The sequence below is a fragment of the Ambystoma mexicanum genome, chromosome 8, assembly GCF_040938575.1.
Source record: "Ambystoma mexicanum isolate Mex_15411 chromosome 8, UKY_AmexF1_1, whole genome shotgun sequence".
Taxonomy (NCBI): domain Eukaryota; kingdom Metazoa; phylum Chordata; class Amphibia; order Caudata; family Ambystomatidae; genus Ambystoma; species Ambystoma mexicanum.
The window spans coordinates 1,359,214,581-1,359,241,221 of record NC_090929.1 but is presented as its reverse complement, the minus strand read 5'-3'; the positions used below and the strand labels follow the sequence as shown (position 1 = coordinate 1,359,241,221).

Below are 26,641 nucleotides of genomic sequence, written 5' to 3'. Positions count from 1 at the left end.
CCACCACTCAGTTCTTCTTCAGAGACCTCTCCGAAACAGATGTCACCAAACTGATTAATAGTCTAAAACCATCAAAATGCAAAGGTGACATATGCCCTGCACCCCTAGTCAAAGACTGTGCCAACATACTAACCCCCATCACCACAGCCATCATAAACACCTCCTTTGCTCAAAGTACTGTTCCAGCCAGCCTCAAAGAAGCTTGGGTACTCCCTCTCCTGAAGAAAACATTCCTAGACCCAGCCATCCCTTCAGACTACAGGCCAATAACCACTGTCCCCTTCCTCCTTAAAATGTTGGACCGAGCTGCCTACCTTCAAGTTCAGCAGTTCCTGGAGGACAATCACATCCTAGGGATGCATCAATCCGGTTTCCGCCCAACGCACGGTACAGAATCCGCCCTGCCCGATCTAAAAAATCAATTACATGAGATTAGGGACGAAGGCAAGTCTGCCCTGCTCCTCCTCCTAGACTTATCTGCGGCATTTGATCTGGTCAACCACCAGATCCTTTGCCACCAACTCACAACTCACGCTCATTACTCACCTTCAGCCACTGCATGGATAGCATCTTTCCTGAATGGAAGAGTCATGAGGATTTTCTCAGAGATCGCCAATGCCTCTCCCTCCCCTATCACCTGCGGTGTTCCACAAGGATCATGCATCACCCCTACACCCTAAAATATTTTTATCAGGCCCCTATTTAACATTTTAGACTCATTAGGCATAGCATACACTAACTATGGCGACAACACTCAAATCTTGATCTCCCTCTCAAGCAACTACTACTAACACCCTTAACACGATCTACTCCACAATTCAGACCTGGATGGCAGCCAATCATCTCTGTCTCAACAGTGACAAGACAGAAATCCTGATTGTTGGCCCACCAAGCACCCTAAATACCCTCAAAATCTTTATTCCGCCTTCATAATCGACAATTGCTCAATTCCAGTCTCTAACACTGTAAAGACCCTAGGGGTCTACCTAAACACTTCACTCGCCATGACTAGACAAGTAAGTGCCATTGCCTCTTCAGCAGCCTATGCTACCAATGTCCTTAATGCAGCCAGACCCTACCACTCCAAAAACAATTGCTTAACCATTGCCTGTGCAATCATTGGCTCTGAGTGAAAAGATGCAAAGGCGGAGGCTGCAGCTTCCCATGCCTTGCTGCTAAACTTTAGAATGACCTCCCACCCTTCTTGAGGGCACATAAATCCTACTGGATCTTGCGTAAAGCTTTAAAAACTCAGCTTTTTAACCCCCTTTCGCCAGGGACTATCTCCTGCCCCACCGCCCAACTGCTTGTTTTGTAGAATATTTACCATCTGGATTTATACCTAGGTATGATTCTGTATGTTTTGTTTGATATGATATGATATGGCATTTATAACGCTCGTGTACACAAGTGTTTCTAGGTGTGAAACTGATAATGCCATTTGGTTATACCAATGTCACCTTTTACTTGTATGTAACTATGCCTTTATCACACTAGCTTGACTAGTACTCTGTACCTGCAACCGTGCCGCAAAATGCCTACGGGTTGTATGCGCGCTTCCCTGAGCTGGTACGTGGTGGAGCCACCCTCCATTTTTTGGGAGGGGGGTGAGTGGTGGCTGGATGACAGTTTTGAAAGCTTGTTATCATGTTGGTATTGCCTGAGCGTGTGTTTGTACTATGCTGCTCTATGTTTGGTGCAGTTGCAACGTTAATGAATGTTTAAATGTAAAGAGTCTGCTCTCCCAAGTTGAGAATTCTGACACGATCTTGGTAGCACGCCTTTTCCATCAGAGCCCAAGGCTTTGTGCTCGGACCACAAGGCAGAGTGCTGTCTTCTTCCTGCAACCTCCTCAAAGTGGAGGCTTAAGTCCTCCCGTAACCGGTGTTGGGACCGTGAAAAGCTCCCAGCTCCCGTGCTAGTGTCTACTGTGCTTTCGCAGTGGCCATGGGTGGGGTGCCAAATGTTGTCTCACCTGTTGAGCTGTCATAGCTAAGACCGACCCTACCACCAAGCCCCCTGCACGCCCATACACTACATTGGGCTCTCACCCGCCCCAAGCAAAATCTGGTGTTCTCACCCACCCTGGGAACCAAAATAGTTGAGAGCTATGGAGGCATCAACACGTCAATAATTGATAAGTGACAAGTGATGAGAATTCCAGGGATGGAATTGCCGATCCCACACCTGCCAATGGAATTCTTCTCACTCATAGGTGGGGCAAAGGTGTGATACTTAAGGTCCGTTTGGAAAGGTGGCACTGGTGGGTAATGTGAGTAACTGCTATTGATGGGCACTGAGTAGAACACATGGTGAAAGATGCCACTGGTGGATGCTGTGGAAATGACATTTTAGCAGAAACTGCTTGGAACGTGTGTTAGATTGTTACTCAATCCCTGCATATGTGTTTTAACATTATATAAGGGTGTACAGACTTAATTCTCTGAGAATCCACTGTTGTCGTGACCTAAGGACAAAGCACTGCACTTGTTGCATTGACCTGCCTGTAAGCTCTTGTTTGTTATGTGCCCTGTTTACATTAATTACCACGCCTGCCTTAAATGTACGCCCAATCGCCTTGATGCCCAAGAAATTAGCACGCTCTACAAATGTATAAATACATTAATCATTAAATGGCACAGGGCTTTCAGCACACCAGTCTGCAGCCCAGTGCCGATCTGAAGCACAGTGTTGTGGCTTCTATTAGCAGCGCAGTCACTGGTGACAATAATTGCCTTGTTGTGGTGCTTTCTGATCATCCTGCCAGATCCCAGCAGGATTAGAACCCCCTGCTGTTTCCAGTGGGCCTGGAAGCACCCAGCCCCAAGGTAGGACACAACAGGCAGCCATTTACTGGTCTTCTTTTCTATACATCAGGATGTTGTATGTGCATGAAAATATCCAGCTCTTGACATAACACTTGGGACTTGTAATTAGCAGGTTCACCATTTTTAAAGCTATCAGGAACTGGATGGCATGGCGACATATGTGTGTGTTTTGTATTTGTTTTTATTAAACAAGAAGATGAGCAATTTGACCAGTAAGTAATGTACAATGGAGCAGTAATAGAGATTTGAGCAATCCCATGTCAAGCGCTTCAGAGTTCGAAATTGAGATTTGATGAGCAGGAGCAAAAACCAGCTCCCGGGTTTCGGGCATCACCCTTTAAGCAGAAGCTACCACAGGGGAACCGGGAGCTACCAAAGATGCTCCTTTAACCTTTAACCTTTTGTCCATTTTGTATGAAGCCGTTTGTTTAAATGTATGTTAGATGTGTTCTAATTCTTCTTCATTAACATTTTCAATTACTCAAAGTTAAATGTCACATGTACATGTTCGGAAAGCACCAGCTGGCCCTAGGAGCCCAATGTAGCTCCTGGTAGTTGTTGGTTTCAATTTAACCAAGCTCTACTTTGCTAGAAAAGGAGCTAAATAGTTCGTAGCTCCCCTTAATTTCAAACCTTGTGCTTTGCAATCTGGTAGAGGAGAGGAAAGCTTATTTACCACTGAATGGGGGCACCACAAACTAACTTGTAGCCTTTTTCCTGTCATCACATACTGTGGTCAAGTGATGAACTGGGAATAAAACCCATGTCTCATGATTTCAAAATCAGCCATTAGATGGCAACTTGTATGCCAAAGATATGATATCGATATATGATGTCGATAGTTACTATATTTTTTAATTATTTAATTTGTTTTCATTGATTACAATTTTTACAGACAAATAGTTACTATTATCATGGAGATTAACAGTTGTCCATTTGAGGTGATGTACAACAGGTCATTGACATTTATGTCATGTGCTGCAAGAAGCAGGACCAGTGGGAGGTAGTCATTCTTTACGACAGCTGAAAAATATTCTGTTTCATTATTTTGTCAAGTGGTGTTTGAAAATACAGTCACATAATTCACAAATGGCCAATAGAAAATCTGGCTGCTGTTCGTAGTTGACAACTACTAGATGTTGATCTTCTGAATGGGCTGGGGCACCAGAGACGATCTTAAGACCTAACATTTGACCCAACCGAAAGTGACGTCACAGGGAAGGAGCATTCTGCCTGAGCAAGTAATGGTGTAGATGAGAAGCGTGGGCCGGGCACATGTGCCGCTGCCATGCCCTGCATCCTAAAGGGCCTTCCAGCCTGTCTGTCCCACCTACCCCAATACTCTGGACTTTTTCGCTTACATCATTCTGTATTCTGTGTAGTATTTGTGTTTTTATTTTCCCAATATAAACATAGACCGAAGGATAAAAGTAACACAATGCAAAATGATAGGATCCTACAAGCCAGGACAGGGTGAGCATTTCACACCTCCCATGGAACAACTCTAAATATAACTGATTTCTCCTCAGGATTATGCATGGTTATAGTCACATTCTGTAAATCGTTGTTTTGAAGAGGCATGAAGCTGTCATGCATGATGTGAATACAAGTTGCATTTCCACAAAACAACTAAACAGAAGTTGTGGAAATTGACTGGTGGTTTTAATTTCAGAAAAAAGTATTTGACCTTTTAAATAGCTGTACCTGGTATATCATTTGCCTATCAAGCCCTCTCGCTCTCTTACATTCTCTTTCTCTTGCTCTTTCCCCCCCTTTTCTTTCTGTCTCTCTCTCTCTGTTCTCCTGCTGCCCTCTCTCTTTTCTATGTGGCAGAGAGTTGCGTAGTCAGGTGCACGTTTGCTAGAGCCACGCCAGCTTTTGCTAACAGCTTCGCAACCAGAAGAAAAAAAAACATCTTGTGGGGTGGTGTGTATTTAGTGTTTTTTTTTGTTTCTTTTTACAACGCAGCCATACAAAAAGGAAATTATGTATTTGTACTAGCATTGTAAACTATCTCTTTTTAACATTTTAAAATGTTTATTTCTAATGATCACTTCCAGTATACATTGTAGTCATAATAAGAAGGTAACATTTGTCTTACTGTGTAAATCACATTACCAAACCTAGAATATTCATATACATTATTTTCTGATAAATGTTTATTATTCAATGATAGACAGTCTAATACACTCCCATTGAACTCTTTTTAAATACCCCTATGAGACAAAAGAAGGGGACAAATGGGAGAAGTGTGTATTCCAGCCTGCTGTATAACATCCAATACCATTTTGGGAACATAAGAGTGACTACAGATCTTTATATTGTAATGAAATGTAATTTGTCATTTGTATAGAGCCTTTTCCCATTGTTATGGCCTCATAGCGCTGTAGGTGAACACCATATGGGGACCGAAGTCCAAGGTATGGGAGATTCATCAGATGAGTTTAGAATGCGTGTGTGAATTTTAGCCAATACAAAAGTAGGTAGGGGTGGCGAAGTCCCTCTAGCGACCCATATCGCACTGGCTTGTGGATTGGTGCTGTGAGGTTGTTGGCTGAGCATTCGAGTGCAGGAGACGGATTATATGCCCAGCTAGACCAACATTTTGGTGTGGGACATAGCTGCATTCTAATGGCAGAGGTGTTGTGCGATGTATCTTCAAGTAGTGTATGATAGCAGAGGCGTGCGGTTGGGTGGCGTGCGTGCGGCTATTTTCCATCGACATGGAGTTTGATATGTACCCATGTGTCCTGGCTGGTTTCTTGGTTTTGTAGACATGGCGCAAATTCTGTCCTGTGGTCTGCTCAAGTTTATTCTCTTGGTCGCTCAGTATGTTCTATGAGGGGTTCATTGCTGCCTTGGCGTATCTGACAGGGGGTTAGATAGCCCAAGGTGCAGAATGGGTTCATCAGGTACGGGGGTCGAGGTGAGCCAGGCCTTGAGTGCCTTCCAGAAGGCAAGGTGATCTTCTAAGTGGCAATGCTGAGAGGAATTGCATTCCAGATTTTGGGAGCGTGTATGGAGAAAGAGGATCCCCCCATTCTTGTCGATTTGAAGGGATGGCAAGGAGAAGTGTGTTGTCTGATCACAGGTTTCTATTGGGTCGGTAAGGGGTGAGTTTGTATTGAAGGTATTCTGGGCCTGTCTTGTACTTTGAAAGTGAGCCATTGCCCGACATGGAGCCAGTGGAGAACACAGAGGGCGGGTTTGATGTGTTGTCTAGGACCAAGGGCTGGGAGCAGACTAGCTGTGGTATTTTGGACCCCTTGGAGCTTTCTGAGTTGACAAGCAGGGGCGCCTAGGTAAAGGGAGTTAGTGTAGTATAGACGGGAGAGGACGATAGCCATGATTGCTGTGACTCTGTTAGGGTAGGAGAGGTAAGGGAAGATGTATCTGAGAATGCAGTGATGTAGGTAGCAATATTTAGACACAGAGTTGATGTGGTGTGCAAGTGTCAGATCTGCATCCATGGTAAAGCCCAGGATTTTTACTGAGTTGGATGCAGCGGGAGTAGGGCCCCGGTAGGACGGCCAGGGGGTGGGTTGGGGGAAGAGTGGTGTCTTTCTGCAGATCATAATTTCAGTTATGACGGGATTGAGGAGGAGGTGGTTAGCCATCATCCAGTAGTCGATTTATATGAGGCGAGGTCGGGATGGGGGATGGAAGAGGGCTTGGGGATTTTGAAGATGATCTGTATGCATCTGCATAGTTGTAGCAGGTTAGGTCATGTGAGCGAATTAGAGTAGGGAGGCGGCTCGTGTAGAGGTTGAAGAGCAGGAGGGATAGGGAGGCACCCTGTGGTACCCCATTGTTGACAGAGCGGGGGGCGAGGACAAAGGAGGAATGATGTTGATTGGTTAGCGAGGAAGGAGGAAATCCATCTTAATGCTGTGTTCCTAATGCTGAGCACCTGGAGTCTGTCCGTGAGGAGGCGGTGGCCGATAGTGTCAAAGGCCGCCGAGAGGTCAAGGAGGATAAGTGCTGCACAACCTTCTAAATCTGCGCTTCTTTTGAGGTCATCCCAGATGGAGGCTAGAGACAATTCAGTACCTTGAAGGGGTCTGAACCCGGACTGGAAGGGTCGAGGAGGAGGTTGGATTCAGTGAAGAGGTAAAGCTGGGAGTAGGCTGTTGGGTCAATACATTTGGCTATGAAGCGGTTGTTAGAAATAGGTCTGTAGTTGGCAGGAAGGAGGGGGTCAAGGGAGGGTTTTTTGAATAGGGGTTTGATGTGCAATGTCTTGCAAGCTGCTGGGCATATGCTTGAGGTTAGGGAGGAGTTAATGATAGATCTTGCGATGCTGCCTGCACAGGTTGAGTAAAAGATATCTTTTAAGAGGGCGGGAGAACATGGATCTTCTGGTGATCCGGACGGGTGGCTGCTAGCAAGTAGCTTCAGGAACTTGGGTCGATAGATGGGAGATAAGGAGGAGAAGATAGGGCTGGCGGTGGGGGGTGTGTGGGGTTGGACACAGGTGCAGGTGATCGGGGCGGAAGCAACGCTAGTTTAGCACCAGTGGTGCAGTTTCTTTCCACAGAAATGTTGTGGTAGTGGTCCGAGATGGCATCACAGAGGGCTTGGGAGTTGGGAGCAGGGGGGAATGCAGTGAGGGGCCTTGAATTCTAAGATGATGTTGATGTGGAATTCCCTGCTAGTTTTACAGGCATTAGAGATTCTGTTCCAGTAGAAGGATTTTTTTCTTTCTGGTATTCTGCCTTGTAGGCTCTGATCTGACTGGCATGAGCAGCTCTATTCTGAGAGATGGGTCCGCTGCCATCTGCGTTCCAGAGTATGGTTAAGGGTTTTGAGGGTTTTGAGAGAAGAGGTGAACCATCTAGTGGAAGGGCCTTGTCTGTGGGAGGGGGATCTGGTGGGGGTGAGTGGTCTGAGTGCATTGAGGAGGCATAAGTCGAAATGGCTGTTGGAGGGCAGACCTCCCTAAAGAGGGTGATTGTGAAGGGAGGCAAGCAGGGAGTCGGCCAAGACCAAACTTACTATGACCTTGTTCCACAGTGGGAAGCGGGTGGATGTTCTGGTGTTAGTCACATGGGGAGGAGGGATTGCAGGCAATAGCGAGGAGATATTTGTGTAACAAGAAGTGTAGTCCTAATAGGTAATTTCCAAAATGATTTTAGATCTATTATTTCACCACCCTTACGTGATATATCAGTTTCTCATTCCTTAGAGTGTAGCATTAATACCAGAGTACACAACTTGAGTCTTATGTAAAAGGTTTATCAAGAGGTTTTTTTCAAGTAACCCTTTGTTATTTATTTTTTCATTCCCACTTTAATTCCTATAACTCCTCGAATCTTTTGTTTAACATGTTTACTTTTTCAGTGTACAAAAAAACAAAATACAAACATGAGGTAGAATAAACATACAAAAATAAGTGCAGATAGACCTTTCAAAAACAAATACAAAAACCCATTATTGCATAGAGTAGAACAGTCTCTAATTTGTCTATTCCAGTATAGCTTTAAATATACGTTGTGCATTGGCTGGCATTTGTGCGATCTGAATGACACTGAGCCTAGTAGGATTGCTGTCTGTCTTCCATTTATTCCCCCTCCCTTGCCTCGTCGCGCCTTGAAACACTTGTGTATAGGCGCGTTACAAATGTCATATCATATCATATCATTATGGTCAAAACAGAAAGCCACTCTCTCACATAAAATCATAAGAGCCCTGGTGAGAAGTCCAGCTGTAAAGAAAATACTGTGGCTTACACACATCCAAAAATGTATCAGTCAGTGAAACTGTGCTAGTCTCATTTGCCCTCCAATCTTTTTGACTCCGTGTGCTGTAAGGGCACATAAGCAACTGTTTAAATCCATCCTTGTGTTAAACAGAGAGTCATCTGCCCTAGGCATCCCCGCAAACAGAAGGCACACTGTTTTAACAATTGCAGGCACCACTCAGCCATATTTGCTTCACAGTGATAAACCCTCAGACCGTTGGGCCCTGAAACAAGCCCGTTTTCATTGCTTATGGCTTGGGGCTCGAACAAAAAGTTGGTCCCACAATGTACAACCCTTGGCTTGCCCCTGCTGTCTGTGGCTTGTGGAGGACCTTTTGCATTTTGTGCTATTTTGCCCAACATATATGGACCTAAGGAGGAAAATACTCTTTCTATTACTTAGGTCTGCTGGCTTGTCTCAGGCTAGGCCTGCCCTATATTATTTGCTTTCAGCTGCCACGCTGCCTGTGGCTTGGGGTTCGGTGGACTATCTGAGAAAGGCCTGGCACCGGAGAACTAAAATTATCTCTCAAAATTTGACTGAACATTGACAATTTAATGATTATTCTGGTCCTCTTTTGGTGGATATTAATTGGAACACACACATGCACATCTTAAACTTTTTTATCCCATGAAATGTTTTTTTTATCTCTGTGCCATGGATTTTCTTAAAAATGCAGAACTGAATTTTGTATTATTGTATTTTATCTTGCATATGTTGTTTATGGAAAATGTGTTTCCGTATAAACGTATTGACTATAAATATTACTAATATTATATAGACACTTGTGGTCTGAATTATGCACCACTAATCTCAAGCGAGAAGATGGCTGCGTGGTTCATCCAGATAAGTGGCCGGGGGGCTGGGGAGCGTGGGAATCAAATTGGAGAAGCTGAATATTGCATCTAAGGTATGTCCTATGGTGTGCGTGGCACTGTATATCAGTTGAGCCAGGTTGAGGGCTTCCAGGTTGTCCAGAAGTGGTTGTTTCCTGGGATTATGCGGGGCATCGTCCCATAAGTTGAGCTCTCCTAGCATGGTGAGGGAGGGGCGGTCGACCAGAATGGCTGCTAGGGAGTTGCTTTGAGCATCAGCAAAGTTTCCGTTGTATCCGGGAGGAATCTGTGGGTGATTATACAATTTCACTAGGAGGGATTCGCAGTCTGCGTTGCAGACCTGTTTCTCCAAGTGTGAGATGCAGAGGTGTAATTTGTAGTGGATGGCGATCCCGCCTGCTCAGCTGGTTCTGTTCTGCACAATTAGTCTGTAGCTTGGATGAAATGCCTTGTGTGCGATGGGTCGGAAGTCATCAGAAAACCAGGTTTCTGTGAAGAAAATGATGTTTGGGCTTTCAGAGGAAATTAAGTAGTATATGTTGTGTCAGTTTTTGATGGCAGATGTGGCGTTAATTAGGATGCATGAAATTCGATTAGATGAATGGGGCTTGTTGGCCCCCCCGAGAGGGGAGTGGTGGGGGGCCAGTAGGGGAGTGATTGAGGGTCAGGACGGGGATCCCCAGAAGGCGGTCCATGGGGGTTACAGTGTGAATCAGAGGGTAGATAAGGGTGGTGGTAAGGGGCGGAGTGTGGGGGATGATAGGAGGGGTGAGGATGTTAGGGGACGACAAGGTGTCTCTGTTGTTCAGGGGGAGGCTAGGAGCATTTTGTGAGTGCAAAGAGTGCTTGTGATGTGCGGTTCCTTACGGGGAGGTCTAGTGTGGTTGAGGGGAGTGGAAGGTGTGTGTGGGATTGGATTGCAGGTGTGGAGTCAGAGTTGGGAAGGGGGGCTGGAGAACGTACAGGGCTATGGCAGAGCTCGCCAAGAGGGGTTGTTGATGAATGGTAGCCATCAGGAAGGGAGTGTGAAAGATTGGAGACAACGTCGGGTTGCTGACTTCCAAGGGAGTATAGAAAGGGCTGAGAGGGGTTTGTGCCAGGGTGTTGAAGGAAGGGTTGAAGAGTGATTTCACAGGGATGGGGAGGTCATAATGTTGTAAGTGAGAGGTGCAGGCAGGGATCTCGGGGAGATACGGTGAGGTGTGGAGAGATGAGAGGGTATGGATGTTGTGGATTCTGTGTTTAAGAGGATTATTGGATGCCTGTGGTGTTAGTGTGGGGGTCGGCAGGGCAGCCGAGGGAGGGGTATTGGCAAGGGTAGCCCGAGCAGTGCTTAGGGATGTGAAGACCTTAATGGTTTGGGGTTGGGAGGGCAGGCAGGGTGCAAGGCTGGGTGCGGGCGGGTTGGGAAGGTTATGGGGAGGTCTGTGGGGGTGGTGCAGAGAGAGGAGTCTGCGGGGGAGGCTTAGGAGGGGAATATTCACCTGAGGGCTGGACATAAGGGTGTAGAGGAGGGGGGGGCATGGCAAAGGTTTAGTCAGGTTTCTGGTGCGCCATGGTGCCCCTCTAACCTTGGAGCTGCTTGGAATGATGGATAGTCTGCTGCCTCTGCTCTGGCGGATTGATTAGTGATTATTGGTTTGTATCCCTATCAGCACATTCAAGGGCAGCTAGATTAAAGAAGGTGGCAGCATTCAAGCACAGCTGGAATTAAACCCATGACTACAGCCAGATTAAGACGGTGACAAGATCCAAAGTGCAGCTAGATTCAAGGCAGTGCCGATATTCAAAGCGTGACTGGATTCAGAACAAAACAGTGGCTACACTCGAAGTGCAGCTTGATTTAAAGGAAGGGGCGATATTCTGGGAGCAACTAGATTCAACACAGTGGCTACACTCAAAAGGCAACTAGATTCAACACAGTGGCAACATTCAAATCTCAGCTATATTTAATAAAACATTTGCAAAATTCAAAGCGCAGCTAGATTTAAAATAAGAGACATAATTCAAAGCGCAGCTAGTCCAAAAATGGTAGCAGAATTTAAAGTGCAGCTAGATTTAAAATAGTGGTAAAAGTCAAAGTGCAGCTAGATTTGAAGCAGTGGTAAAATTCAAAGCACAGCTAGGTTTAAAATGGTAGCAGAATTCAAATCACAGATGAATTTAAAACAGTGGCTGCACTCAAAAGGCAACTATATTCAACACTGTGGCAAAATTGAAAGCATAGCTAGATTTAACACAGTGTCAAAATTCAAAAGTCCAGGACCCCTCTTCTCTCGGTGCCGAAGCTGCTGCTGCTCCGGGTGACGTGAACTGCTTATTGCCCCGGCTCCGCCCGATACTCTATGGCCCTCTGGTTTCCCATGTAAATCAGCCCCTACTATCCCGGGGTCAGTATCCAATCCCTATCAGCCAAATTGTTTACTATGCAATGCAAGGTCTTTGGTAGCTCATGCTGCGGACTGTTTCGATTTACTATCTGATCTTAAACCAGATTGCTTACTGGTGAGTGCAAACCGGCTCTCCGAATCCTCTGGACCAGCTGTGGTAGCTATGCTCCCTTGTGATTATAATATCTTGAGAGAGGATCGAGTGGCCAGTCAGCCCGGCGGTGGTGTTGCTTTTAATTTAAATCTATATTTGCATCCACTATGATTCCTCTGCTGGTTCATTTTAAAGTTGAGGCACTTTTGGTGCATATGGTTCTTTCTGCTTCTGAGACTGTTTATGTTTTAGTAGCTTACCGCCCTCCTGGCTCTTATCAGACCTTTACTGATTTATTTACTGATCTTGTGGCGTCAATACAGCTACAATACTCAAATTTGATTGTTGCTGGTGATTTTAATTAGGTATCAAGTAATATTATCCCCATCAATAATATCGCCATATATATGGTAGTCGGCAACAGCCAAAGGCGATATTATTATGGGGATAATTTGTGGGGTAAATGGGAGCGGGCATTTCCCCCGCTCCTTGTAAAATAATATGGGGGTTTCGGGATGTCCCCTGCAGGTTTAATGGGTTAATAATGCCGCACAAATATGGCGCCATTCTTGTATGGTGATATATTTGTGGGGATATTAACACATGGAACCTTTAATTATAGGTGTGATGACCCTTTTGATAAAGTAACTGTTAGGTTAATTGCTGCTATGGATGATCTTTCATTGCTGCAGCTTGTTACTGAACCAACTCATATTCTTGGAAATCGGCTGGATTTGGTGTTTGCCAAACATGACCTAGTGGTGGTTTCTACCCCCTTTCGCATCACTTGGCCTGATAATTTTGTCATACCTTTTGTATATGACTATACTGTCCGCCCCCCCGTCTTTGGTAAGCAGAGAGTTAGGAAGCGTTATTGGTGTGCAGTCGAATCTTCTTTGCTTTCAGCTCATATTAATGCTGGCTGCAGCGTTGTACCTTCCTTGGATCTTTCTGTTCTCTCCAAAATATTTACCACTGTGGCCGATCTGCTAGCTCCTTTAGTGGAGGATCAGGTTTGCAGTCGGCCATCTGAGCTGCGGTTTCATGAGGATCTTAAGTCTCTCTGCCTCAAACGTAGGCAAGCAGAACACAAGTGGCGGTCCTCTTTCTCGGTTGGGGATCTGACCGCCTTTTGTGCCATCACCTCTTTGTATCATCTGGCTATCAAGCAAGCAAAACAGAAGTTTTTACTTCCCAAAATGAGAATTCTATCACTCAGGCTAAAGAGCTTTTATGGGTTGTGCGTTGTTTGTCTGCAAAAGAATCTTCTGATGATCCCATTCCTCGGACTCAAGAACGGTGCGATTCTCTGGCTGAATTCTTTACCTGTAAAATTGCCAACATTCAGGATCATATCTTTGCCAGTCGTAATCTGGTCTTACTCATGTTCCATCTCCTGGTCCTATGTTATCTTTCGTTGACCTCTGGTATTCCTTTCTGCTGTTTTTAGCTGCAGATCTCACTGCAGCAATTTGAAGAATTAAGTCAGACTGTCCTACTGATTCCATCCCTCTGTCTGTAGTGAAAGTCATCTTCCCATTGATTCTGCCATATACCACAGTTGCAGTCAATCATTCTTGTTTGACTGGGACTATTCCCTCTGCTCTTAAATGTGCCACATGGATTCCTCTGTTGAAAAAATCCACTCTGGATCCCTAACTTCTTGCTCATTTTTATCCTATTTCTCTCTTGCTGTTTTTTATGAAGCTGTTAGAATCCCTGGTCTCTCCGCTGCTTGTGCGGTTCTGTGTGACCTCGTCTTTGCTTGGCGCTTTCCAGTCAGGCTTTAGACCTGGCCGGGGTACTGAGACTGTTCTTGTCTCAGTGCTTGATGACCTGACACTTATTGCGGATCGGGGTGGAGTGGCGGCACTGATCCTGTTGGATCTTTCGATACTGTCGATCACTCCATCCTGATTAGTCGCCTGTCAGCAGCTGGGGTGTCCGCTTCTGTTCTCTCATGGTTTCATTCTTTCCTCTCTGACCGCTCTCAGCGACTTTGACTTCAACCTTTCCTTTCTGCTGTTTCTAACTTAGTGTGTGGGGTTCCTCAAGGCTCTGCCTTATCTCCCACGCTCTTCAATATCTATATTCAGCCTCTGGTCGCTCTGATCCGCTCCCATGGATTTAGATGCTACTCATATATTCTTGTTCGGCTGGATCTTCTTCACCCAGCCCATGCTACTCAGCTCCGAGACTGCTTGTCAGCTGTGGGATGCTGGATGAGTGAGAATTGGCTCAAATTGAATGGAGATAAATCTGAGGTTATGGTTGTGGGCTCTACTGCAGTCCCGTCCCCTTGGACTTCGTCTTTTTGGCCTCCCTCTTTTGGTTCCTTTCCTGCTGTGGTCCCTGTGATCAAGAATCTGGGTGTTAAGGTATCTGCTTCTCTTTCTATGGCCTCCCAGATTAGCTCAGTCTGTCAGGCTGGTCATTTTCAATTGAAAATACTTACAAAGGTCTTGCAGTTTATTCCCTCTCATTTACGGGCTCCGGTGGTCTCAGCTCTGGTCCTTAGTCGGATTTAGTATTGTAACTCTTTGTATTTGGCCCAGCCTGATTACCTGCCACGCCGTCTTCAGATTCTTCAAAATTAAGCTGCCCGTCTTGCCACTGGGGCTTCCTATCGGGCGCATATTTCGCCAGTCCTCACTGCCCTTCATTGGTTGCCAACGGCAAAACGTGGGATTTCAAATCTCTATGTTTGGTGCATTGGGTTTTCTATGCTGCTGTTCCGGATAACCTGCAGTGGAAGTTTCAACCCTATATTCCTGCCCGCATGCTACGTTCCAGGGATCGCTCTCTTCTGGCTGTTCCTAGGTTTTGTCGTGCTAGAATTGGAGGCCACTCTTTTTCTGTTAAAGCTGCCATTTTGTGGAATGTCCTCCCTATTGCTCTTCGCTCTGTATCCACCCACCTGCAATTCAGAGAGGCTCCTAAAACTTTACTCTTCTAGCCTTCTCCATCATCTAATTATGCTCCCTCAGTCATAGCGCTAGGTTGCCTCTGGGTGTCGGTTGCAATTTTTTACCCTGGGAAGAAGAATCATAACATAACAAAAGTGCATCTAGATTTAAAACTGTGGCAAAATTCAAAGCATAGCTAAATTTAAAGCGGTTTAACAATTCAGAGTGCAGCTAGATTTAAAATAGTGGCAAAATTCAAAGCGCAACTGGATTTTAAATAGTGGCTACATTCAAAATGCATCTAGATTCAACACTGGCAAAATTCAAAGCGCAGCTAGATTTCAAAAAGTGGCAAAATTCAAAGTGCAGCTAGTTTTATAACAGTGGCTATACTCAAAATGCAACTAGATTCCACACAGTCGCAAAATTGAAAGCGCAACTAGATTTTAAGCAGTGACACATTTCAAAGCACAACTAAGTTTAAAATGGTGGCAAATTCAAGGAACAGCTAGATTTTAAACAGTGGCTGCACTCAAAATACAACTTGGTTCACCGCAGTGGCTACACTCAAAATGCAACTAGATTCAACACAGTGGCAAAATACAAAGCACAGCTAGATTTCAAACAGTGGCAAAATTCAAAGCGCAGCAGGATGTAAAACAGTAGCTCCACTCAAAATACAACTAGGTTCAACACAGTGGCTACTCTCAAAACACAACTAGATTCAGCACAGTGGCAACATTTAAAGCATCGCTGGATTTAAAGCAGTGGCAAAATTCAAAGCGCAGTATTACAAATTTGGCAGGATTTCAGAAATACTGGCTGTGCACCAGGGAGGAATGTTGGGAGAGAACTATTAGACTTGGTAACAGTAGTTAAGGCCCTCTGCTGATCCATTGTTCAAATTGGCCATGACAGCATTCCAATGTCATAATTAAGCAATATACCCCAACATGGGGGGCATTACTGGTCAGTTAATGGCCCTAGGCCAGAGTTACAGACCAGAACAAAGCAAGACCCTTAACCTTACCCCCGGCCATTACCAGGCCAGACATGCCCTCCCATATTGCTATTGGGACAGCGGCATGCTTTCTGGGGTACTAATAGTGTTTGTTTTTTAAAGTGGAGAAATGGCGCTGTTTCTATTTCTCCACCTTAAAACAAAGTAAAAAAAACAAAATGGCTGCCATGAACGAAGGGAGAAAGTAACTTATCCCTTTCCATGGCGGCTACTGCCACGGTGGGGACATGCGGAACACAGTGAGTTTGTGGTGCCAAAGAAGGACGAGGAAGCTGCAGGTAAGTGGGGCAGGGTTTGGGGTGAGGGGAGACAGTGCCTAGCTCTACTGTGTGGGGGGAATGGGTGTAACAGGTGGTAAGTAATTAAAAGTGTGACATGGCCGGTGGCGATGGCTAGTGGGCTCAAAAGAAAGCTAATGGTGCAGAGTCTATAGCCGAAAGCCATAGCTAGTGAGACCTCAAGAAACTATGCAACATGTTCGGCCGTGGCCACTGGCCATGGCTGAAGGCCATGGCTAGTGGGCCCAAAAGATGTGCAACAGAGGGCGCATAGTTAAGGTGGACTTGCACGAAACGCGATTACTGAATTTCAGGGGTTTTGTTATGTTAAATCTGATTGCTTTAACTCTCTTTTAACCAAGGTTTCTTTCACTGAATATGTATATACACTTCTAAGGAGACAGGTTGAGGAAACAACAGTGCATTACGTGCAGCATGTGGGATTTCGATTTGGTGTGTAGGTGTAGATGGCCCTACCTCAAATCACTAAGGACCCACACACTCCCTGTTGTGTCTGCTGTAAGTGACTACACAGAACAAAGAGCGAGGCTTAGAAAAAAGTGAAGAAAAGTAATTTCCAGTAGCTGGGAGGAATGTAGCATCTAATATGACGACTTTGAGGTTGCCATGCTGCGTATTTTTAGGAAGGAAAGAAGAATAGGATTGGGACAGAAAATCTATGTTAGCGGAGACAGCCCCAAACTTATATCCCAAAAATCCCATAGTCCATTGCAATATCTAGAATATATCTCACTGGCGTACTGCATTTCCAGTCGTGGGATTTCTTTTTAAAAGGCATGTGGATCAGGTGATTAAATATGTGTTCAGTGGAAGTTAATCAAAACCACAACACTCAGAATATATTAGTATGTGGCAGGAAAGCACAGGACTGGAACAGTCATCTGGAAACCCTGTGTGGAGCCCATGGAATTGAAAATGATGATGAGAAAACAGTAAGCATTTAGACTGAACTACTGCATTCCTCTTCTTGTACATAGGAGAAGGTGTCCCGGCTCGTCAGGCAGTTCCATTTTCATGGCTGGCCCGAAGTGGGAATCCCTGCAGAGGGTAAAGGAATGATTGACCTCATTGCTGCTGTTCAAAAACAGCAGCAGCAGACCGGAAACCATCCCATCATTGTCCACTGCAGGTAAGATCTATTGGACGCTACTTTTATAGTTTACATCCTGCATTCTATCCACTTTTCACGGATTCTTCACTGTAATTTCACAGCCATGATCGTAAATGTATCTGTCAGCCAGACCTGGACTCAAAGATGAATAGGTGGTTTTCCCTTTGCACAGTGCTTCATAATACCTGGGTTTCCAAATTACGTTCAGTGAATGTCAGTAGTAATCAGATGAAAAACAAACTAAAGGGCCTTTAGGGCTGGGCACGTTAACCTTTATTTCATAAGCCTAACAAATAGCTAGCTGTCCTTGCACAGACTCTTACTTTCCCTGTGTGTGAGGGTGTACTATGCCTAGTCGATGGTGATGGGCCGCTTATCTGGGTGAAAGACAGGGAGAGGTTATCCCTATCTAAACTACTTCTCAAATTGTATTGATTCACAACTGATCTATTATCAATCTTTTATTCATTGGCGTTGTATCAATAATTGTTAAAAAAAAACACACAAGACTCAAAAAGAGTTTTTGAGTTTGTATTGAAAGGAAAGAAAGAAAATTAAATTGAAGAAAACGAAGTCAATCGTTGTCAAGAGCACAGAGATGCAAGTGGAGGAGAGCCTACACTTGTAAATCTATTTTCCCGGTTATTTAATCTGGTGCATGTTTGTAACCTTTATATATCCATTCATGTAGTCAACCAGTTTCAGTGGAATTTATATTGATTATACCACGTTCATCAGGACGGCAGGTTCAGGTAAAAATGATGAACTTCCTTGATTGTATACTCTATCTGCCATGCTGCTTTCCCATCCCATAGGTAACTTCATGCTCTGGGTGTGGCACAATCTGTAAGGGACACACATGGTGCTCTATTAGTGAGATCTAAACATTGTTTAGAGGCTTGTATACGAATGCCAGTCTTCATTTGAATGCATGTTGATGAGTGCAATATCAAGGTGCTCTTCGTGGTGAAGCAGGAAGGAGTCATAGGAAACAGAGGCCTATACCACCGTTTGTTGGTGTTAGGACTCAGTTTTAAAAGATACACATTATGTGTGAGCAAACACAACAACTCTGTTTCTTTTTTCTTGTTTCTTACCCGTGTGTAGAGACATCGCGAGAGCCCGTACTCTCGCGAGATCGCGCGGCCCGTGCAAGCTCCGCCCCCGCGCGCTTCGCGGGCACTATGGAACGAGCGGAGGACGCGACAAGGTGCGTCCTGCACAGCGCTCCTTATGTGGGGCCCGTTTGAGAGACAGATTGGACACAGTTCATCCAGGCTGCATTCTCCCTGCCACTGTAGGCCCGTTGGCCATTATAGTTGATGCACGCGCGTTGGGTGCATTCCGCATTAAGCTGGTTAAGCAAATAAATACATCGTCATCAGATTACAGGCTTCTGTCTTCATTGAAAGAATTATACAACATAAATTGGCAACGAGGATCACCACTAGAACCCACGGAAAAACATGCAAGGAGCAACGCCACCGCCGCCGTTTCTACAAACTCCAGGTAGGCCTGCCATTCCATGGCCACAATGGCAACCCCTATTCACGACATACGTGGAGGCCCTAGGAGGGGCGGGGTTTTCAGCGGCGAGGCGCAGGGCCATGCTATTAAATGCCCTGGGAGTGGAAGGACAGAAAATATTCGAGAGTCTCACTCCGATACCAGTGGCTGGCGACAATGACGATGTTTTCAAGGAGGCTGTCGGGAGAATCATTAAAAGGTTTGCTAGTAAAGAGAACACAGTGCTCCACCGGATACGGTTTTACACACGTAAGCAAGAAATATCTGAACCAGTCGACGATTACGTCACCAAGCTGAGGGAACTAGCGGCGCTGCGTAACTTTGGCAACAACGCGGAGAGCCTCATTTGTGATATGTTGGTCGTCCACACCAACAGCCGGAAGGTCCAAGATAAGTTTATTGTCGAAAAAGAACTGCAGTTAGAGAAAGCGATCGAGATCGCCAGTGCAGTCGAAGAAACGGCGGGAAGACGTAAGGAGCTAACTGGGGCCCAGGGTTCGGCAGAAATACAAGCAGTGGGTTACCATGCAAGAAAAGAGAGGCCGGTTGCTGGCACGAAAGGAGGGAGAGGGAACAGAAAAGAACCCCTGAAGTGTCACAGGTGCACCAGCACGAAACACCTGGCGTTTGACAGAGAGTGCCCAGCCAGAGACAAGGAGTGCTCCATTTGCAAACGCATTGGCCATTTCGCCATCGTGTGTCGGTGGAGGAACAAGAAAGTATCCAGCCTCAATGCTGATCGCAACCCGGAGAATGAGTCATCCTCCGAAGATGAAGGGAGACCCACGGTCATCATGGTTAACAGCACAAGAGCGAGGAGAGAGAAGCCTCACTGTGTGATCAAGATTGATGGAAGAGAAACCAGGGTCATGGCGGATTCGGGGTCCGATCTAACGATCCTTCCCCTTCGCACGTACAAGGACATGGTGGGAAAGGAAAAGGTACAAGTGCTTACAACGAAACACAAACCCACGGTGTTTGGAGGTGCGTCAGTCGAACTATTAGGATACATCAATGCCAAAGTTGAATTCAAGGGAAGGGAAACCACGACCAAGGTCTATTTCAGTCATGAAGGCCCAGCAGTGCTAGGGTGGGACGACCAGGACAAGTTAAAAATCAGACTGGATCCCAGCACCGACGAACAAGTCCTGTCAGTCAAGGTGACGAGAGGACACGTGGTCAAAGGCGACTACCCAACACTTTTCTCGGAGGAGCCGGGGCACATCAAGGGTTTTCTCCACAAGATAATACTCAAAAAGAATGCTGTCCCCGTAAAGCACCGAGTGAGGCCAGTACCAGCCACGGCAAGGGATACCCTTAGATGTCAGCTGGAAAAGATGAAAAGGGAGGGTGTCATAGAAGAGATAGAATCATCAGAATGGCTGAGCCCCGTCGTACTTATAAAGAAACCCCAATCACAGGAACTGAGGGTATGCATAGACCTACGCAGCTTAAACCTGGAAGTCATCACCGATAACTACCCACTTCCAAGCATAAATGAACTCATTCTGTTAATGAAAGAAGCCAAGATATTTTCGAAACTGGACATGAGGAACGCATATCACCAAATACAGCTACATGACGAATCGAAACCCCTCACGGCATTCATCACTCCCTTTGGCACATACCAATTCACCAAAATGCCATTCGGGCTGTCATCGGCAGCGTCGGCGTTCCAACGCATGATGGACGTCTTGCTGAAGAAGGTTAAAAATGTCGAGTACTTCTAGGACGACATCCTCGTGTATGCGGAGGATGAACAGACGCACAACGCCACATTGAGAGTGGTTTTAAATAAGCTACAAGAAGCAGGAGTGCGGTTACGCTATGAGAAGTGTCTCTTCAGCGTGAAAGAAGTTGAATATTTAGGTTATAAGATTTCAGAAAAAGGGATCAGTCCCAAACAGAATCTCATGCAAGCTATCATTAAAGCACCGGAGCCAGTCAGCAAAGAAGAAGTAAGGTCATTTCTGGGGCTGGCTGAGTACTATGCGAAGTTCATACCTAAGTTTTCCGAAACCACGGCACCCCTTCGTGAAATACTCAAAAAGGGCTCGGAATTTGCGTGGCAGGAACCCCATGGTGAAGATAAAACAGCATATCGTAGAAGCGCCATGCCTCCAACCGTTTAATCCCGCGTGGGAAACTGTTGTCACCACCGACGCCAGTGCCTATGGACTGGGAGCAGTCCTAACACAAAAGAAAGGCGACACAGAGCAAGTAGTGGCCTTTGCATCGAAGGCATTATCAGAGGCTGAACAGAACTACTCCACTATAGAAAAAGAAATGTTGGCCTGTGCATGGGCGGTGGAACACTTCAGGACATATGTATGGGGCACCAAATTCAAGCTGGTGACTGATCATAAGCCCCTGATCCATATGCTTAGTCCGGGAGGCACAAAAGTATCCACGCCCAGATTGGCACGCATTGCAGCCAAGCTGCAAGAGTACACGTTTGAGATCCAGCATATCTCAGGCTGGAAAAACTCACAAGCCGACTGCATGTCAAGACTGCCGGAGGGAAAGGATAAGGCCACCACCTTCCTCCACGGAGAATGCATAGTGGCATCGATTACGGATGTGAGAGCGCCAGAGTACCTGGAACTCAGTGAGAGACACTGGGAAGAGGAAGATGGAAAAGACCCCACCATGGCCATGATTCGTAAATGGACCAAGGAAGGTTGGCCAAGCGAAAAGGCGTTACCTGAGGGCATGAGACCCTACTGGAAGGTGTTGGACGAACTATCGGAAACGGAGGGAATAATCATGAAGTCAGACCAGATTATTCCTCCCACAGGAATGAGAAGAATAATCCTAACTAGAGCACACGAGGGCCACCTGGGAAACACTGTGACCCGTCGCAGAGTGAGAGAAGCCTACTGATGGCCATCCATGGACCAGGAAATTCGATCTATGATAGAACGTTGTCATGAATGCCTCAACAGCGACAAGAGACTCAAAGTTCGCCAAGCACCCCTCATACCCACAGAAATTCCAGAAGCGGTGTGGTCAAAGGTCGGCATCGACTTCATAGGACCGTTGGAAGCAATGGCACCTGAACACCGGTATGGGGTAGTACTGGTTGACTACTTATCCAAGTGGGTGGAGGCCGCGTTCGTCCCGAACATAACCACGGCAACGGTTATAGAAGTCCTGCAGACATCTTTCAGAGGGAGGGTCTTCCCAAGGAAGTAGTAACCGACAATGGGGTGCAACTAGTCTCGAAAGACATGGAGGAGTTCTTAAGAAGAAATCACATAAAACAAAAGAAAGCGGCCCTATATCACCCACAAGCTAATGGGCTTGTCGAAAGGGCCAACAGGTTCATAAAAGGCGCCATCCAACTGGCGACAGCTTCGGGCATGGACCCGCTCAAAACCACAAAGGAGGCCATAGCAGCCCACAGACTCACACCCAATGGGATCACCCAGATATCCCTGTTCAAAATGTTGAGAGGGAGGAGTGCAGCATCCACGCTGATCCCACCCTGGTTGTCGAAAATACGAGAGGATGAGGTGGTGGACATGACAGAAGTAGTCTGGCGAATTGAAGGCGATAAGACACGCATGAAACAATGGAGCGACCGAAGAAGAAGAACCAAGCAGACGTCAGATATCGGAGAGGGAGATTTGGTCAAAATCCATTTACCAAAGAAGGATCAAAGCACGGGGTCTTGGTTTAGCCGACCCATCAAAGTGATTCACAAAGGGACAAACCACATCCGCACGGAAGACGGGCGAGCGTGGAATCTAGAAAGAGTAGCATTGTACCAGAAGAACCGAGAAAGAGCAAAGACCCCAGAGAGACCACCAGCGGAAAACGAAAGGGACTTTGGAGCAGGCGAAGAAAGAGAACCAGAAGGAGACGACAGAGAGATGGGTGAAACAGAAGTTGAACCGGAACCATTGGGTGAAGATCCCGATCCGGAGCAACGAGAGAATGTCACCTGGACTGTTGATCATCCCAGAAGGGAACACAGAAGACCGGTGAGATATAATTACTATGTTTTACAATGATTTGATGTGCGTTGAAAAAGGGAGATGTGTAGAGACATCGCGAGACCCCGTACTCTCGCGAGATCTCGCGGCCCGTGCAAGCTCCGCCCCCGCGCGCTTCGCGGGCACTATGGAACGAGCAGAGGACGCGACAAGGTGCGTCCTGCACAGCGCTCCTTATGTGGGGCCCATTTGAGAGACAGATTGGACACAGTTCATCCAGGCTGCATTCTCCCTGCCACTGTAGGCCCGTTGGCCATTATAGTTGATGCACGCGCGTTGGGTGCATTCCGCATTAAGCTGGTTAAGCAAATAAATACATTGTCACCAGATTACACGCTCCTGTCTTCATTGAAAGAATTATACAACACCGTGCGCCACGGGCAATGGTGCTGTTTATTTCATAACCGCTCTGTTTTTTGCCTGTGTTTTGGTCAGGTACTCGTGGTTAGGTACGTCATGTTGCTCCCTGCTGTTTTTGGTGGAAGCTGCCAAAGGAAAAACGCGTTTTAATAGACACTGTTTAGGGGCCCAGAGTTCGTCCAATCAGTGCTCTGTCCCCTCTAACTGTCTTCTACGTGTACAGCCTGAGCTGAGGTAAAAGTGAACTGGTACTGCTGTCCCCTCCGCTTGGCTATGGCACAAATGCCAGGCAGCACGAGATCATTGACAGTTCACTTTTCAGTTGGCTTTTAAGCTGACAGAGGTGAACTGACCTGGTCCGTGTCCAGGGATTTCCCACTACGTTGCAGTGGTCGGAACTAGTTTATAGCTTTCATAGTGTTTGTGGTTGGGGTGGGAGCAGCGCCCATTCTCATCCACTGAAAAAGAAAGCTTTGGCTATACGTGGCATATAAACCAAACCGATTGCATTAAAGTACAGATAGGGAGAAATGCCATATGAGATGGGGCACTAACCTTGAAGATGTTGTTTGGTTATTTGTCCACCCATTGGGCCTCATTACACGGATGGCGGTAACCATGGCGCTATTAGCGCCATGGTTGCTGCCGGAGTCTGGCATGGTGAATGGCGGAATTACCGCCCCATTACAAGGTTGGCGGGGGTGGTAATTCCTCCTTCCCCATGGCCCTTCCCCATATCCCATTGAGCCCCCAAAGGGCTCAATGGGAATGGGGAAAGAGCAAATAACGGTACCGCATTTAGCAGTACCGTTATTTGCTCTGAAGTCCCTCAGCGGGTCCTGTCCTTAACGTGTGGTCTGACCACATGTTAAGGACGGGACCCGCTGAGGGACCTCGTAGTAGGGCGGTAAGGGATTACCGGCACCGGTGCCCTTACCGGTGCCAGTAATCCCTTACTGCCATCCGTGTAATGAGGCCCATTGACTTCTGATTACCATGCTAATCCATACGGCCATCTCCCACCCACTTACCTGTGGGTTTGATCTTTTTTATCTTTATGATTCAGACTTGCATTGTCCAGTTCACAGCTTGAAGTAGCTCACAAGAACTTTTGTCCAGTTGTCAAGTTATAACCTTGTTTCCCTTTATCCTAATACCATATTCCAGATTGCCAGCTCTGAGCAATGTGATGCCCTAGAGTTAGGGATTACTGCAACCATTGTCTTAATGTGTGTGATAACGCTACTTACCAAGGTTCCATGGGAAAATGTCCAATGGGAAAATGTCACCTGATAGATCATTTTTTTCACTGCATCCCTAAAAGCCTCCCCCCACATATTGTAGGATGGGTATTATTTATTATTCTAACTCCAGTCCTACAATATTTGGGGAAAGTGCTTGATTTTATTGGGAGTGCAAATTTGGGTAAATGTCACCCCCTGGCGACCTTTTCCCAGACGACTTCATCACTAGATACCCTTAACTGCACCATTGTATAGCTGAATTAGTTCTGTATTGGTGGAGATCAGTAGCCCGGCAGGGGATTTTTGAAGACTTTCCAATCTGGCTCTACCAGAACTCTTGTAAATATGAATTTGGATGCAAATATGTATTTTTTGTACATAACTTTGACAGGGTGTGGGGCCATTATTTTATGAGTCTTGCTGTCAGAAACCTTTCTTTAAGACCATCCAAAGTTTTGTATGTACTGCTTCTTCAGTGGCGCTTAAGATATTCCCCCTTTTGACAGTTGAAGGACTGACAAAGAAAAGAGGAACACTCTTGCGTCGAACTCCTTGATTGCTTCTAATCAGTGGTCAAAATGTAAAAAAAAAAGTAGTGTAACTTTGTTCCCTCACCCCGCCCCCTTTTCTGCCCACTCCCGCCACTGCCCGTTCAAACTCCATTCCTGGGCCCTTCCTTTCCTCCACTGCACCCTGAAACATTGTGTTTTACAACAGTTTTAGTAAAACTGAAGAAAACACAATGAAAGAAAATGGATTTAAATGACCACCATTAGTGTGTCATTGTTCCACTCAGCATTAACCTGCATGCAGCCTCCCTTTCACCACCCACTGTTCACACCTCTTAAAGAACTTGGCCAGCCACAGACACACACCTCCTGTTGCCAACATACAAGTCTGAGCCTACCGCCATTCATACGCAGATCCAGATCACCGTCAAGCTGGGCTTTTTGGCTGTTTGGGAACGGGTTGTACATCACAAACAGTCTATTCAAATAAATCATCCCTTTTCAGCACTTGAGAGATATCCAGTGCAATATTATACTGGCTTGATACCAGGAGGGCTCAGCATCGAGTCCCCAGCAGGGATGAAGTTAAAAAAGAAAATATATTTTTTTAAAGTTGCCATCCTGCAACGGTATTCTGGGTCACATAAAGTATGGGAACGTCGTACCCTTTAGTTTGCGCCCACTTTGACCTTAGCTTGTGATGACTTTCATATATGGACTATGTCTCTGTTCTGAATATTTGCTTCATGGAGAAACGTACCCTGATCTATCAACCATCCAACAATCCCATCTCAACATTTTGAGACAAGAAATGGGCTGTTCTTAATCCGAATATTCTAAGTTTATTTTCAAATCAAAAATCAAAATTAAAGGTGGTCCCCTAACTTTAAATAAGGGCAAGCAAACCACTTTATTCCATGTAAATACAGGCAGCTTGTCTACAGAAAAGAAGCAAAAACCTGCCTGCTATTATCTCACTCATATTTTACATTCACTAAACGCACAAACTACCTGCACTTTAATTGTAAAATGTAAAACATGCGCCCAGACACCTTTGGTTGTGGAGCACTATATAAATAAAACAAAAATTATTCTAGACAAAAAATATGCATTTGTCCCCATATGAAAATTAAATTATCATTGCTAGTCGCATCACATTTAAAGAAAAATACAAAATATTCTAATAATACATATACAATATATTATTCACTTAATTTTCTCCATTAACACGTGTTGGCTTCAAAGATAAACATTCAATTCACATCTAACTTTCTGATTCTAATGGATTCCCTTCTTCCACAGATTCCTCATCTATGGCATTTATCTCCCAACGCAGCTGCTTTTCAGAATATATTCTGGCGCCAGGGGGCGCAGCGTGGCTCTGCGTCGGCTCCACCTGATGCCTCTATGCACCTGCACCAGACATAACACCAGGGACAGAATATATTGAGGCTCTGCGCCCAGTGACCTTAGTTGATCTTTCTGCGCACTGTGCTCGCTTCCGCAACACTGCTTCATTTTGAAGTTATTTTTCTTCTTGTTTCGCACCCTGCCAAATCCATCAGAGTCCTTGGGTTTTAAACCCTGCATTGACTGTGGCCGTCAGATGCCTGCCTCTCATCCTTACAAAATCTGCCTGTATTGCGTCACAGAAAAGCACCAAATGCAAGACTATGGGCAGTACCAGTCGATCCACCCAAAGACTCTTTGTGAGGGGGAAATGAAAGTACTCCCCTTTCTCCCCGACGATGGGTGACAACCAGATCCGTTTGAGTGT

The 26,641-nt window shown here is 45.8% G+C and overlaps 1 protein-coding gene across 4 annotated transcripts in view; it reads left to right on the top strand.

Annotated features, from left to right (window-relative positions):
• Window positions 1–26,641, top strand: part of PTPRE (protein tyrosine phosphatase receptor type E) — a 2,259,327-nt gene that overhangs the window by 2,145,478 nt on the left and 87,208 nt on the right. For all 4 annotated transcript variants that reach the window (XM_069611476.1, XM_069611477.1, XM_069611479.1 and 1 more), the window contains one exon: window positions 17,093–17,244. In XM_069611476.1, the coding sequence (XP_069467577.1) occupies window positions 17,093–17,244 (152 nt within the window). The remainder of the gene's footprint in view (window positions 1–17,092; window positions 17,245–26,641) is intronic.